At 45.3% G+C, this 15884-nt stretch overlaps 1 protein-coding gene across 16 annotated transcripts in view; it reads right to left on the reverse strand.

Moving 5' to 3' along the window:
* The window catches only part of DPF3 (double PHD fingers 3), a 314102-nt gene that overhangs the window by 271634 nt on the left and 26584 nt on the right, over positions 1-15884 (reverse strand). For 5 of the 16 annotated variants that reach the window (XR_002346004.2, XR_014811147.1, XR_014811141.1 and 2 more), the window contains exon 1: positions 8168-8212. The exons of the other annotated variants lie outside the window; for them this stretch is intronic. Coding sequence is in view for 1 of the 5 variants with exons in the window: in XM_021099467.2 (XP_020955126.1) it covers positions 8168-8199 (32 nt within the window). In the remaining 4 variants the exon portion in view is untranslated. Of the gene's footprint in view, positions 1-8167; positions 8213-15884 lie in introns of those variants that run through there. 16 annotated transcript variants of the gene reach the window in all.

The following is a 15884-nucleotide window of genomic DNA, read 5'->3' on the forward strand; positions in this document are numbered from 1 at the left end:
GGCATAGAATTTCAAAAAGAATTGAAAGCGAGGGACTCGAACAGCTTTCAAGTTGTTTGAGCTTAAACACCCAAGTTCAGAGCAGTATTATTCACAATAGCCAAAAGGTGGAAACAACCCAAGTGCCCACCAGTGGAGGAACGGATAAACAATATGGGGCCTATACATACACTGGAATATTATTCAGCCATAAAAATGAAAGAAATCCTGACATATGTTATAACACAGATGAAACTTAAAGACATTATGCTAAGGGAAATAAACCAGTCACAAAAGGACAAAGAGTTTCTTTTTTTTTTGGAAGTTTCCAGGCCGGGGATCAAATCTGAGCTGTTGCTGCAACCTACAGCACAGCTAAGGCAACACTAGATCCTTGACCCAGCGCATCACAGTGAGAACTCCAGGACAAATATTGTATGATTCAATTTATATGAATTGCTTAGAATAGACAAATTTAGGAGTTCCCTTGTGACTCAGCAGGTTAAAGATCCGGTGTTGTCACTGCTGTGGCTCTGGTTACAGCTGTGGTGCAGGTCTGAGCCCTGGCCAGGTAACTTCTGCATGCACAGGTGCAGCCAAAATAAAAGGGCAAATTCATAGAGACAGATAGTAGAATGGTGGTTACCAGGGACGGGGACTAGATGAGGAATTATTGTTTAATGGGTACAGAGTTTGGGGTGATTAAAAAAATTCTGGAAATGGATAGTATGGATGGTTCCATAGCATTATCAATGTACTTAATGCCAGAGAACTGAACACTTTAAAATGGTTAAAATGGTACATGCTAAATATATACATGTTACATGTATTTTACCATAGTTAGAAATTTAAGGGGCTGCCTCTGTATGCCAGGGGTCAGGGTGACCATTTATTCTGTTTCTTCTTTCATTCTGCCTAACTCTCACAATTTAGGCTTCTATGAATTCTCTGATGGGTTTTGCAACCCCCTCTTCCTCTTTTAGGCTTGCAGAAAACTGCCAAGGGAGCTTTAAACCAAAGGAAAGCCTGATAATAACGCCCCCAGAGGAATCTGGGATGTTCTGGAGACATGGCACTGAAGGAGAGGCAGTGAATTCCAATTTAGACACTGCTAATACCCACCAGGGTCTGGCTAGACTCTGTGTCTGCTGGACACCTCCATTTCCTCAGCAGTAGCATGGGACACAAGAGGGGAACCTCCATAAGACATCAACACAGGCCCATCCACTTCAGCTCACCGAACAGCCAGGTGTCTGCAGCCTTCCAAAGGGAAGTGAAATAAGCACTTTATTTCCACGTTAATTGGATGGGGGCCGTGATGGAGGAGAGAACAGTTCCAAGGAGGTTGTGGATAAATGAAATGCAAAGAAGAAAAATCTTTTGCCTGGTTTCCTTTCTCCCTCTATACATTTTATTTAAAAAAAAAAAACAAAGGAGAAAAAAGAAAAACAGGAAGAAAAAGATGTTCTTGGTAATTCCAGTCTTTTGCACAACCAGAAACTTTATCTGAGTGCTTGTAAACAACAAAATAGGCCAATCAGTCTTCCCACATCTCTCTCGTCTCCATCCTCTGGTCAGAGTGCTGATGAAAATAAAAGTAGTCAAAACAGAGAATCAGAAGAAAAGTCCACATTCTAAACGGGCCACCACCTGATCCTCAGCCTTAGGCCCTGAGAAGGAAGAGGAAGCCTCATCCTGGTTAGAACCCCAAGTGGTAGGTAGGTAGTACAATGTGACAAGACTGAACTAGAGAGGAGGAAACTATGGAAGAGTCTACCAGGCTTAACTCCCCTTTAGAGCCACCCTTTAAAAAAAAAAAAGGCAATGGGAGTGGTCTCAGCTGCACTAGAGCACAGGTTCGATCCCAGGCCAGCATAGTGGGTTAAGAATCCACCATTGCTGCAACTGCAGCTCAGATCTTATCCCTGGCCCGGGAACTTCCATACACCACAGGGCAGCCAAAAAAGAAAAGGAAAAAGAAAAAAAAAAAAGCAAGAGGAGTTCGAACTCTGACCCGTGACTGTCCTTCATGTCCTAAGAGACCATAATAAGAGCCCCGAAGTTTTTAACTTGAAAGGAATTTTGACAATCAAGGTGCATCGCCCTCATCTTAAAGACAAGGAACATGTAGTTCCAAGAAGGTCTGTATCCAAGATCACACAGCTAATGGGTGGCAGGGCTGAGAACAGAGCCCAAGGCTCTGAATTCCTTTCCCAGAGCTTTTCCTCCTCCATTACCCTGAAGTCACCAAAGCTACAAAAGATTAGCCACTGGTAAGAAATAAACGTGGAAGAGGGAGGGAGTTAGAGATAGGGCCGCACTGATGGCAGGTGAAAGTCTGAGGACTGAAAAACACTTTCCAGTGGCACTTCCAATCGCAGTTAACACACACAGCAGATTTTCAAAGCGAATAACCATGAAAAAAAACTCGTCCATTTCACAGCAACCCGAGATGACCACAGTCTCTGGATTCAGGGAGGGAGGAGAGGGTGCAAAAGGGGGATTAGACATGTGCCATCATTGTTCCCAGGGCTCAGAATTGAGGCCTGGGTGATGGAGGACTCAATGTGGGCTATTTGAACCCCATTATTAGGAGCTGAGAGCTTAATCCCCTTGTCCTCCCTGCTTCCAAATACAGCCCCCTAAGTCTTAGCCTCAAGCCTTCTCTCTTTCCTTGCCACCCCCACAAAGAACCTAGAAATTCTCAGCACAGGCTGCTCCCTACCCCCCCCCCAACACCTCCTAACCACTGCTTTTAAAACTCTGATGCAAATCACAGGCTTCAAAAACCTTCATTCAGTGACAGTTTTACGATGCTAGCTCCATTCATCCATCTGGTTTGACAGACTGTGAAACACTAGTAACTTGACCAATAAGAAAAACAAATTACAAAAACACCACAACACCTCATCTCACCCCAGTTGCTCACACAACGAAAGAAAACTTTGGAACTTGCAATAGATCATAATATCAGTCTCTTGCTGCTCAACCATCATCTTTGCAGAGTTCCAGACCACACAGTGGTTTTATCCACCCACCTATCCCCTCCCCACCCCTCCAGGCCATTCTTTTATCTTTCCTTGTTAAATACCTACACGTTTAAAGACTATTTAAAGTGAGGGTCATGCTTACATGGGCCCCCGGCTGGAAAACCCTGGCTGAGCAAAAACTATTTCAGTGGTTGTGGCATTTCTTTGGCCAGGGGCTTGCCATGTTGGACTACATTTCTGTCTTCAGGTGACTTTCAGAACACTCAGAAACCACCAAAGTTACTTCACAGAGGATGGGATAATAAACAGCCCTAGATTCTGATGCTGTTTTATGACCCAGTCCCCAACACTGCTACCATTAAAACATTAGCCTCAGTTTCCTTTCTTTTTCTGGTGCACGTTCAAAACAAAACATGTTGACTGTGGCATTTTATTTTTTGCATTGATCTGAGCAGATGGCTCTGAAACAGCTTTAGACATTATGGTCTTTCTCAGATGTACCTAAATTCCAGCTACCTGCATGATTTCAGAAAGACAAAGGAAGATGAGAAGTCTCCAATTAAGTTGCCTCTGAATTCCAGCCCCCTTTACAGAACTGAGCAGCTCCCCTTCAAGTGGCGACCTTGGATGTCTCCCAGGTGGCCTGCAGGCGCGGCAATTTTCAGAGGTTTACCCTGTGACAATGCCTTCATTTGGGTTCTGGCAGAAATTAATATCCTTTATGGGTATCTCATCAAAACCAGACATTCTTCCTGCTGAAAAATAATGTGTGCTAATGAAGTTTGGAGAATTTAAGTCTTTTTTTTCCTCCCCCAGTGGCAACCAGAAGCAGATGGAGAAGGTGGTTCTTAGGCATCTGTTGCTTAAAATGTCTGAGGGTCCTTTTTCATAAGGGGCTAAAAAAAATACCCATAAAAGGCTGCAAGTTCACAAAGTCCTAACCCCAACGTTCCCCACTTAGTGCCTACCCTGACAGCAAAAGCCAGGAGGAGATTAGAACCAGGAATGTGTCCCCCCTACACTGTCCCCTCTGATATCTAAACTGAGTGCCTCAGCAAGAGTGAGGTCTGGCTGGCTTCTAAGTGGCGACAATTACACAACTTTCACAGGCACAGAACCACTTTAGATTAGAATACACTGTTTCCAGGTCATAGAATGTATGAAAAGATGAATATTTGAGGTGCATCTATACACATGACCAGTTGTCCAATCTTGGCTGGGTAAATACATTTGCTTCTCCCAGAGTTGTGTCCTTAATAACAAAACAGAGAGATAAACACATACCTCCAATCAAGGGAAACTTTTTACCAAAAAAAAAAAAAAAGTTTACCAAAAAAAAAAAGTACGTTCACATGTTATAAGCATGATCAAATGCTTACTGGTCTCATTCTCTAAAGAAACAAATAGTTACTTGGGGGTAAATCCTTACTGATTTATACAGAATAATTAAATAATAAAAATAGTCATTCTTTTCTAAGCAGGCAGTTAGTATAATAGATACATATGTGCATAATCCCGTCTGGCAGAAGGTGGCAGACATTCCTAGATAAGCGCATACAAACCAGGGTTTTGATAACTCAATAAAAGAGTAAGTTGTTTAAAGTACTGATAGCAGATTTGGGGAAGGGTGGCTTACCTGAAGTAGAATATCGAGTAAGATTAGAATTTATATTAAACACAGTGTTTCCTAGGTATGCAGAAGTCAACAAGAATACAGTAAGCAACACAAAAGACTTACACACAGACCTTTATCAAATCCGTATTTACATTACCTACAAGTGTTTACTTCACTACAAGGCCCTTTTCTTGCTTGTACCTGTAAGAAGTAAGGGTAACTCACACATCTAGGCTCAGACAATGTAGCTGCTAAATTAAATAATGTGTAACACCTATTTACACATCATACATGTCCATCAATGCTTTAAATTCTATTTGTCCAGATGTGACTGCTGGCTTGTGGGGCCACCTGCTGTGTACCCTTTGTGATCTGATCAGTCCAGGCAGCTCCTGTTTCTGCCTCTAACACCCTGTTGGGCAGTAATAAGATGTTAAAGGCGACAACAGACAGAGAAGCCAGGCTGTCAGCTTCAGAGAGGAAGGGGGTGAAGGGTACAAGGAGGAGGAATAAGAAAGGGAGTTGTGGGGAGATCAAAGGCAGGCAGGAAGAAAGCTAAACTGCTGAGAGAGGAGATGTAGCTCTAGGAGCTTGGGGCCCTAGAGAAGACCCCAAAGCAACGAAATTCAAATTGTGTCATCCAGTTACTCCGGCTATTGAATTATTGAATGTCCCGCATGGAAAAAGCTAGTATAATGAAAAATAGTCCATACTCAGATGAGGCAGAGCCCTACAGCAGTGTTGCATGAAACCTGGGCTTGTTTCTTCCCAGAGCATAACCTACCACCACTTTATCCCCCAGTCCTAGAGGAAACCTTTGTATGACCAGTTTCTATAGGGGGCGTCCTTGTTGTTGGCTTTTTTTTTTTTTTTTTTTTTTAAGGGAAAGGAGAGAGAGACTCAGAAGGCACGCAGAGAAAATGCTAATGTCGTTCAGCCCCGTTTCATTGTCAGGAGGGACACGTGAGGATAAAAACATAGCTCTCCAAACCTTTCTCCCTGCTCCCCTCCTCCCAGCACCGCCATCTATCCCTTCGGCCTGATGTGTCTCTGCGCTTTGTTCTAATTTATCCCATGCATAATTTATTCATGTGTGTATTGTTTCCTGATAAGCAACTTTTAAAAACAAATGAAATATACAAGATGATCTATTAAACAAAGTGTTTTTAAAAATAAAGGCCGATGATGTAGATCTCCCGGTAACAACGTGCGTGCCCCTGCGCTAGAACTTTAAAAGCCGTCCAAGGCACAGAAGGCTGGGCTGGTAGGGGTATTGTTTATACCTCCTTATCCCCAGGGAAAGGGGTCAAGATGCAAAAAGGAGCAGCTAATTATAAATGACCACTCAACTCCCACCTAGAAAAAGCAGGCTGGATGTCAAGGGTATGCTAAGATGTAGGTGTGTGTGACGACACAAAATTACAAATACATGGCATTGCAACTGTTTCTAATTATACAAAGTACAAGTGTAATAATTCAGAACTAATTCCAATAACCAGCCTGCTTCTCTCTCCCTTCCCCCACTTCTAACCCCACCCTATACAGATACCCTCCCCAAACATGTAGTCTTCTGCTGTCCAAAAACAAAAAACAAAAAACCGGAGCCGGTAGTAAAGAGCTAAAGAGCGTAGAGATATTGCCCCCGCCAGCGTATAAACGGGCCCAGGGGTAACTAGGGTACTGCTTTCCCAAAAGGAAACAAACCTGGCACACATGTGAAATAGATCCTCTAACTTGAGTTTACCAGGTGGCATCAGCTCGGCTACGCGATTTGGGCTGGAAATGTGAAAACTGCAAATCAGCTGTGGGTTCGGTAAAAACTCACAGCATCAGCGGTGTAGCAGCGCGAGGGACCGGGAGAGAGGATGCGGTGAAGTTACGCCCATTTATTCTGCCATAAAACATTTTCTATCTTGGGTGAAACGCTGTAGCGTTCAAGTGTAGTGTATCAGAGCTTCCAAGCGAGAACTGAAGCCGAGAGCTGCTCTCTAATCAGCCTCAGCTCCCAATGTCCTCTTAGGGTTAATACATATTTATACATTTAAAACTCCAAGATCTGGGACATTCCTAACCTTTTCTCCTACTACCGATAGGAGATAAGCTGGTGCAAACACGTCCCATTCTCCCCGCGAGTTCCTTCGTGTTAAGAACTCCCCTGCCGCCCCCCTCCCCCAGTGCGAACGTGGCTTTCAACTCCAAGAGGAGCCTCGGGTGCGAACGTGGATGCGCTGAGTTGAAAGAACCTAGGTGGGCATCCTCCAGGCACTGGCGAGAGAATTCGCCATGAAATGCCCTCCCCCGCACCTCCCCCTCCCCTTGCCCGCGGCTTCCAGCCTAGCTGCGAAGTCATAATCCCAGGGGTGCAAGCCCCCACCCACGTCGCGCTGCGATCCGGAGGGAGTGCCCCTCTGCCAACATTACTGCCAAGAGCACCCCTTTTAGAGCGACGCTAGTTTTCCGAAGCCACCCCCGGCTCCGCGATCGCTAGCGGACTTGGCGGCTTAACAGTTCCACGGATTGGAAGGAAGGAAGGAAGCCAGGATAAAAAGGAGGGGGAAGGAAGGCGGGCAGGAATTGGCTGTCGGACCTGGGGACTGGCCCCCGCGTGTCCTCGCCCAGCCCGCCCCCCCTCCGTCCCGGATCTGGGCGTCCGTTCAAAGTCTCCCGGCTGTGGCCAGAGGCACCTGCCCCTAGCTCTGGCCGAGAGCAGACGCTACCCGCTCGGGCGGGGAGCCCCAGGCTGCCTCTCGCCAGCCTCGACTATTCACCCAGAGGAGGCAAGAACACCATTCATAAGACCTGCAGCTTCCCAGTCTCCAAATCAACCCCAAGTTAACCCGAGTCGTTAATTTATTACAGGCAGTTCCCCACAAACAACACCCGGAGACACACCGGCGACCGCCCGAAGCGCAGTCAAGCTCTGGGGGCTGCCCCGTCAGGAAAGCCCCGGGCAACCACCTGGGCCCCAGGGCTCCCGGGACCCGGTGCTCCCCCTGCGGTCCTCCCAACTCCGGAAGGTTTGCACAAACTCCCCGCAAGCGATCAGAAGGCGGAGAGCGCCCTGAAAACTCCGGAGCTGCAGCGGTCCGCTCACCCCCGCCGACCTAGCATCGGGGCGGGGGCTGCGGGCTCCAGAAGCACCGGGCTCAGCCAAGTGCACCCAGGCGGCCCCAGCCTGGCTCTCGCCCCCAGCTGAGCCGCCCCCCGCGCCGCGCTCACCGCCCGGAGAAGCTGGGCACTCTGGGGACCGTGCTGTCCCTGAGCTGCCCAGGATCCCCTCGCTGTAGAGCACTCGAGCGCCTGGCTCCCCTGCCAGTAACCCCTCTCCCTCAGTCCGCCAATTTAGAAGAACACAAATGTACCAATTTTCCTCTTCTTAATTGCCTCTCCTGACATTTCTGCGCGCCCGGGTTAAAAAAAAAAAAAAAAATGAAGAAGTAAGAGCTGAAAGAAAAGAGAGAAGCCCCACCGCGGCTGTAGGCGCCTGCAAGCGCAGTGCATTGGCAGCGCTCGGCACGCAGAAGGCGCCTTTTTTTTCATATTGAAACCACGAGGAAAATGTACATTTTTTAGTCTTACTTACGCTTTCAGGGGGTTGTGAATGACAGTCGCCATTTTGCTACAATGTAACAGAATATTGTCTGTCTCAGAGTTCTAAAGGTTCGCTCAGGGGAAGCGGCGAGCCAATCAGAGCACGGGATACCGGCCCGCTGGCCAATCGGCGCGGCTGGTCGCCAGGTGGGCGGGGCCTGCACGGTGGTAGTTATTAGGGGAGCTGTCAAAGCCCAGAGGTCACTCCCTTTTGTAGAGCCCGAGAGCAAGCAGGTCTTAAAGGGGCAGTACCGCGCGTAGAGCTCCTTTTCGGATGAGGGAAAGTGGAGACGCACGAGAGTATTCTAGTTTGGTTTGAATCCTTACTTTCTAAACAACTGCAGAGAGTTGCGCTCCTGGACAGAAATATTTAAGTCCTGGACAGAAAATATTTAAGTATTGCAAGCAAACCGTTGAACCCTATTCATTAGCTTTTGGCTTTACTGTTACGTTTTTAATCCCCCAAAGGACAATTCCCCTCGTTCCAGTGCAAAAATTGGAAGGGTGCCGTTTCGTCTAATTACTACACGTGTCCTGCCGCTTACTAATGCTCTGGGTCCTGCGGCTTTTTAATATTCTCATTCCTGAAGTGTTGTCTTTATCTCGGCCACCTTCCTCTGATTTCTTGGAACTGGTGCCGCCGTTCCTGGCGACTCCAGGACAGCAACTCCCCTCCCCCTGGAATGTCTCAATGTCAGGCTCGTTCCCTCCAGCAGCCAGGCTTTCCTTACTTAATACGCGGTGGTCACTCAGGCAATTGCCCACTGCCACCTCCTCTGTCCTCGCACAAACCAGAAACTTCGGAAATTAAATGGTCAGAGAGCTGGAGAGCCAACTGGGGCCTGGCGCTCTGACCTTTAGGCTTAGGGGAGGGGTGGTTTAAGAGAACTTTTGCAAACGCTTTCTGCTCTTCGGAAAGAGTAACGAGACAAAGTTGTGGAACCTAGATGGGTGTTGCCAGAGTCCCTTTCGGGGAGTAGCATACGCGATTCCGGCGTCACCTTTCACTGATTAGATAAAAAGGTGAAAAGAATTTGCTAATGAATAATCAGATGTGACCTGAGGCGTTCAGAGAATGTGTCTGCTTCAAGTCCGTGCGAACTCCTCACTGGCGAAGCCCTGACAAAACTGAGAGACTTCTGTGAAGCCAGGCTTCCACTGAGGAGCCAGGCAGCTCAGGGTGGATGAAATCGCACTAAATCATGAATAGGGGCCTCGTTAGCATACAGAAATCTGGCTACTATCCAAAGTTGTTTAATGAGGTCAAATAGCTAAGATAGTGGGGGAGGGGTGAAAAGGGGGGAGAGGAGATGCCAAATTGCCAGTTCTTCAAAGCTGTGCCCTCTCACTTCCTTGCTCAGCACTCCATCCAAGCAATGAATAAAATAACAAGTTTTTAAGTTCCAGAACTTTCAGAGTGCAACTGCATATACTATCAGAGTCACAGATAAACAGGACTGAATCATGTGTTGGTAAGACTTGAAATTTTTAACCCCCATTTTTGCCTAGTTAATAGCAGAGTCAAGTTCTATAGATTGTTCTGTAACTTCTTTGCACCACATCCTGAAGTTTGAAAAAGTTATCCTCTTTTCTAAAATTAAAGTTTGAAAAAAATCCCTTATTAATGTCAAGGGATTGGTTGAAAAGCTAGTACTTTGCCTGGGATGGGCCTTGTCAACATTAAAAACCGAACACTGTTTTCTGACCCAAGAGGTGTAAGCTTGAAGTATCAGTCAGAACTCCCAACAGCCTCTTGAGATATTAAAAGCATAGCAATTCAGACTGGAAGACAACAGCATGTTTTATTATATGCAGCTTGACAAATAAGCAACAAATATAGTGCCTGCCCTAAAAAAGGCTGACAATAAAAGAGGAAAAACAAATTTATATAATACATTAAAGAAAAAACACTCTAAACATGTATTGTCATTTATTGAGCTAAAGCTGATATAGAAACAAGCATAATTCCTAAATAGCCAGCATACTTGAAAATGATATACCAGATCTTTCTTAAATTTTAATCCAGAATTTAAACATTTAAGTTACATTTTATATGACTGAATTGAAAAACTTATAAAGACACAGTTTCAAGTAGTACAGCCTTTCCTTTTGTAACCTAATGGAACATCATTTTAATTCTCTTAAATAAACAAGACTTCTGAATTCACCTTTTATCAATTATAAGACATAAAAGTTATCATTAACTTTGGTTTTTATGTCATAGATCAAGATTTTTTTCTACATTAAGGTAAGTTCTGTCAATTTGCAGATGGTCTGACCCGTCTATGACAAGGCCAAATTGTTCAAAGGTACTGGTCTCACCTCACAAAAAGGCACATTTTTGAGCATTTTTTGCCAGAATGCTCAAAAGCAAGGGAGTTTAGAGCAGATATTTGTTTAAATAAGAGCCCTAAAATTTGTGGGAGAATGTTAAATTTTACATTAATTTTGCAAGAAGATGCTGTACATAATTTAGAAGTATGGGCTCAGGAATCCACCTGCCTGAGGTCACTATTTGCCAGCTGGGTTATCTTGGGCAAGTTTACTTAGCAACTTGAATGTCTCAGTTTCCTCATCTGATAAATAGCAGTAATAATAGAACCTACTTCCAGGACTGAATGAGGTAACATAGGTCAAGTGTCTGGCACATAGCAAGCTCTCAATACACGCTGCTGCTGCTGCTTACTATTGGTCTTGTTAGGGCCGCACCCATGGCATATGGAAGTTCCCAGGCTAGGGGTCAAATTGGAGTTGTACCTGCGAACCTACATACACCACAGCTCAAAGCAATGCCTTATCTTTAACCCACTGAGTGAGGCCAGGGATCAAAACTGTGTCCTCGTGCATACTAGTCAGGTTCCTTACCACTGAGTGACAATGGGAATTCCCAATTATTATTTCTTATATAGCTTTTGAATCCTTTACTGTTGGCTTAAACAATGAAGGGGATCTGAATAAAAAGACATCGGAAAGTGAAATTATCCATCAAGCTTATGTTTTTTTGTTTTTGTTTTTTTGTCTTTTTGCTTTTTCTAGGGCCCCATCCCCTGGTATATGGAGGTTCCCAGGCTAGGAGTCTAATCGGAGCTGTAGCCACCAGCCTACACCAGAGCCACAGCAATATGGGATCTGAGCCGCCTCTGCAACCTACACCACAGCTCACAGCAATGCCCGATTGTTAACCCACTGAGCAAAGGCAGGGACCGAAGGTCTGCAACCTGCACCACAGCTCATGGCAACGCCGGATCCTTAACCCACTGAGCAAAGGCCAGGGCTTGAACCTACAACCTCATGGTTCCTAGTCGGATTCGGTAACTACTGTGCCACAATGGGAACTCCAAGTTTACGTTTTAAACTCATTAATAAAAATGAGCAGAGAATAACTTTGATGAAAACAAAATAATAAATGGGACTATTATTGGGAGTCATGTAACTACTTAAACCAAAAAAAATCCTCTTACTGACTGTAATAGGGAGATACCTTTCAAATCCCATCACCAAAGCTCTAGAGACAGTCACATATTGGAATATATTCTATCATCCCTCCCCATGTCTTTCACCTTGATTTAGTTGGTTAGGTAGCTTAATCTGGAGGACAGAGCAGGCCCAGGATAACTTCTTCCCCACCCCACCTGGAGAGCCTAGAGCTGTGCTGTCCAATGTGGGAGCTATGAATCACAAGTGGCTCCTAAGCATTGGAAATGTGGCTAGTTGGAATCCAGATATGCCCTAAGTGTAAATACACACCAGATATCATAGACTTAAGACCAAAAAAAGAATGTAAAATATCTCAATAATTTTCATATTGGTCACTTGTTGAAATGACAATACATTGGCTTTACTAGATTAAATTTTAAAATGTTATTAAAACCAATTTAACCTCTTTCTTTTAATTTTTTTAATATGGCTACTAAGAAATTTTATTTTTTTTCCATTATAACATGCCCTCATTTTCTTCTATTTATTTTTTTATTAAGGTATAATTGATTTAGAGTGTTATGCCAATGTCTGCTGTACAGCATAGTGACCCAGTCATGCATATATATACATTCTTCTTCTCATAATATCTTCCATCATGTTCTATCCCAAGAGGTTGGTAAGAAATTTTAAAATACTCATATTGTGTTTCTATTGCACAGCATTGCTCTAGATAGTGTAGGTGACTAGGGAAAAAAGGGTGAGGCCTCTCTCAATCGTGTTAAACCATCCTGTGTAGCCTCTTCAAATTCAGCTTTGATATCAGTTAGCAAAACTCCCTGGTCCAGCTTAAGTATGTCTTCCAGGCCACCTGTCCAAAGGAACATCTGGGGTGCAACCAAGGACCCTAATACCTGAACCAATAGGGGCACTGGAATCCATTTCTCCTAAAAAGTTTAAAGACTGTTTCAGCAGACAAGGAATCCACACTGTGAGGAGATGCTCATCCAGAAGAATGGAAAATTGGCATTTGTTTTTTCTTTTTTTTTTTTTTTTTTGGTCTTTTTTTACCTTTTCTAGGACCGCTCCTGCAGCATATGGAGGTTCCCAGGCTAGGGGTCTAATCAGAGCTGTAGCTGCCAGCCTACGCCAGAGCCACAGCAATGCGGGATCCGAGCCGAGTCTGCGACCTACACCACAGCTCACGGCAACGCCGGATCCTTAACCCACTCAGCAAGGCCAGGGATCGAACCCGCAACCTCATGGTTCCTAGTCGGATTCGTTAACCACTGTGCCAAGACAGGAACTCCGGAAAACTGGCATTTCTATATTAAGTATCGGGGGCCTTTCCAGCCAATTTCTTTAAGGCACATGGAAATAAGAGAGAAAAGTGAGAGGAAATGCAGGGCTCCACAAAGAGTTCATTTGAAAGAGGAAGTATACCACAAAAGCATCCAAAATAAAGGCAGTTCCCAGTGGGCTCTGGAGCTGAAGGAGTTTGAAGTCCCGGGGGTTTAAAAAAAAACAAGAACAAGCTCACCCTCAATCCCTCCATTCACCCACAGAACAGTCAATCGTGGCCTTGGCAGCTGGTTGGCCATCCTGTTCCCTCAGATCCAGAAACTGGCTCTGGTATGTTCTAGGCACTGAGCTGAAGAGGGGGCATCAACACTTGCAATCTGTTTTTCTCTTTTCTTGGGGATGTAGGTGGATGGGTTCTTAATCTATTTACAAAACCTCAAAGCACAGGGGGAAAAAAAAAAAATATATATATATATATATACACACACATATATATACATCAAAGTCTGGATATGGGAGATATTTCTAGGACCAGATCTCTGAAACCTATTTCAGGGAACAGTCGAACTGAAACCAATGCATATTGCTTCCACTGTCCCAGTGCATTCATTCATTCACCTATCAGAGGCTTTCTATGAGGGAACCATTGTGCTAGGCACAGGTGGTGAAATAAAAATAAACCAGACATGGAAACAACCCTCAAAAAGCAATTCCTATCCATCTGGAGAGAGAATAAAAATAGTAGGTCCAACCCTACAAGCAAGCAGAGTAATTACTTGATGTGACTTAAAAGGGAAAAGTGGCCTGCCCAGGCGGTCTCGCGTTTTCCTGGCATGGTGCCCATAATCTCAATGGCTGCATCCTTGGGTGTTTACGGAGTACATTCACTCCTTTGGGTTTTCAAGTCTTCATGATAATGAGATTTTCATAAATTGGTATAAAACAAGGGATAAGTGGAGTTCTCGTTGTGGCTCAGCAGTTAACGAACCCAACTAGTATCCATGAGGACATGGGTTCCATTCCTGGCCTCGCTCAATGGGTTAAGGATCTGGTGTTACCGTGAGCTGTGGTGTAGGTCGCAGACATGGCTCGGATCTGGCATTGTGGTGGCTGTGGTGTAGGCCGGTGGCTACAGCTCCAATTAGACCCCTAGCCTGGGAACTTCCATATGCCAGCGGTGTGGCCCTAAAAAGACAAAAAGACCAAATAAATAAATAAATAAATAAAAACAAGGGAGAAGTGATATATGCCAAAGAGCTTCAGTGGAGTTCCTCTCACACTGGGGGAGGGAAAGGCTTCATGGAGAAGGTCACATTTCATTTAACCTTGGCTGGGTAGATTTTAGAAATGAGCCAAGGAATAAAAGGCATTCCAGACCCAAAACATTACCTAAGAGCAGCTAATTCAGCAAATATTTGTAGATTCCCTATTCTGTGCCACCATGCTCCTTTCTGCTGGGCCTTGGGGTACACTGAGACCTGCGACAGTCCCCATCTTTAAAGGACTCGTATTTGAAAGGGAGAGGAGGGGGGAGCAGGCAGTGATGATGCCATGAGGCAGAAGAATAGGGGGCACCAACCAGACAGGAAGCCCAGGGTTGTCCTCTTAGAAGAGGTGATCCCCAAGCTGAGTGTCTAATGACCTGTGGAAGAAAAGATGTCCCTGCAGGGGTGGCAGCACATATAAAAGCCTAGGGGAGATGAGAGAGGGCATCATGATTTCAGGGGATCCCTTAGTAAGAAGGCAGTTGCAGGGGGATGAGTGAAACAGAAAAAGTTAGGCAAGTTGGGTGATGGTGTGCCAAAGGATGCTAAGAGATGTGAAGCTTTATCTCAAAGGCAATCAGAGACACTGAAAGATTTTAAGCTAGGAGTGAAAATGAAGCAGTTGCCTTTTTAGAAAGCTTATTTCAGCAGCAATATGACCATGGATTAGAAAGAGGCTGAGCTGGAGGGCTGGGAACCTGCCAGGAAGCTGTGGCACTGGGGTGAAGATAAGGGGCAAGATCAGTGATTTCTAAGTAGAACCTGCAGGACTTTGTGACCAGCTTGCTGTGGGCTTGAGGGAGACAGGAAGGACCCAGAATGATGCCAGGTTTCTGGCTCCTGGAAATGCCAACAGCCACCTGCCCTTGACTAGACAAACATAAAGTCAAGGCCAAGGCAGAAGGCTGGAGACCAACAAAGTCCTTGGACTTTCTGTTGTAGGAGAGGGGCTTGCTTTACTAGAAATCTTAATCCCTTATCCCCCAATCTCCCCCCTAATGTTAATTTAAGTCTCTTCCCCTGAGCGAATGGTGACACAAGCTGGGATTCTCTTAAGCCCCTTTCCTTTGCCTTTTCCTTTCTCAATGGACTCTACCTTCCATGCCCTCGGCCCGCTCCTTTCTCAGAATTCTTCTCTGCAGGAGGACCTTGCCAGTTGATTTGATTTAGGTTGTAAAAGCTGCCGGGATTTCAGATATGGTGTCCATGTGGATGGACTGAGGGAGGGCCTCTTCCAAGTCCTGTTCTGCTAATCCCCACCCTTTCCCTAAGGGATTGCTCTGTATCAGCTTAAAGAGGTCTCCCTCCTGGGTAGTTGCATCTTAGGAGGGGATTCCAGGACACCCCAAAACCTTCACAAAGAAGAGATCAAGACTTTATGGGGCAGGCACACACACACACACACACACACACACACACACACACACGCACACACACGCACGCACACACGCACGCAGAAGCAGTGGCTTGATTAGAACCTCAGGCACCAGGAAAGGCATCAGATGGGATATTTTTATACAGGAACTTTCTCCACTCAAATCACCCAGAGTAATCACAGTCTACTCTGTGAATTGGCCCCAGCCCCTTTTCTCCCTCCCTAATGCCAGACAATCACAAGTGGGCCTCTGCTCTTTCTAAGAGAGGCACTGGTTATGGCACTCTAACCATGTCTTTTTTTTTTAAGATAGCAACCCCCCCATCTACCTGCCAAATCCAAATTTTCCA

This window comes from Sus scrofa, chromosome 7, assembly GCF_054392235.1.
Source record: "Sus scrofa isolate SSC_HxYL_T2T_F1_AM1 chromosome 7, Sscrofa_HxYL_maternal_Yorkshire_Landrace_v2.0, whole genome shotgun sequence".
Taxonomy (NCBI): Eukaryota; Metazoa; Chordata; class Mammalia; order Artiodactyla; family Suidae; genus Sus; species Sus scrofa.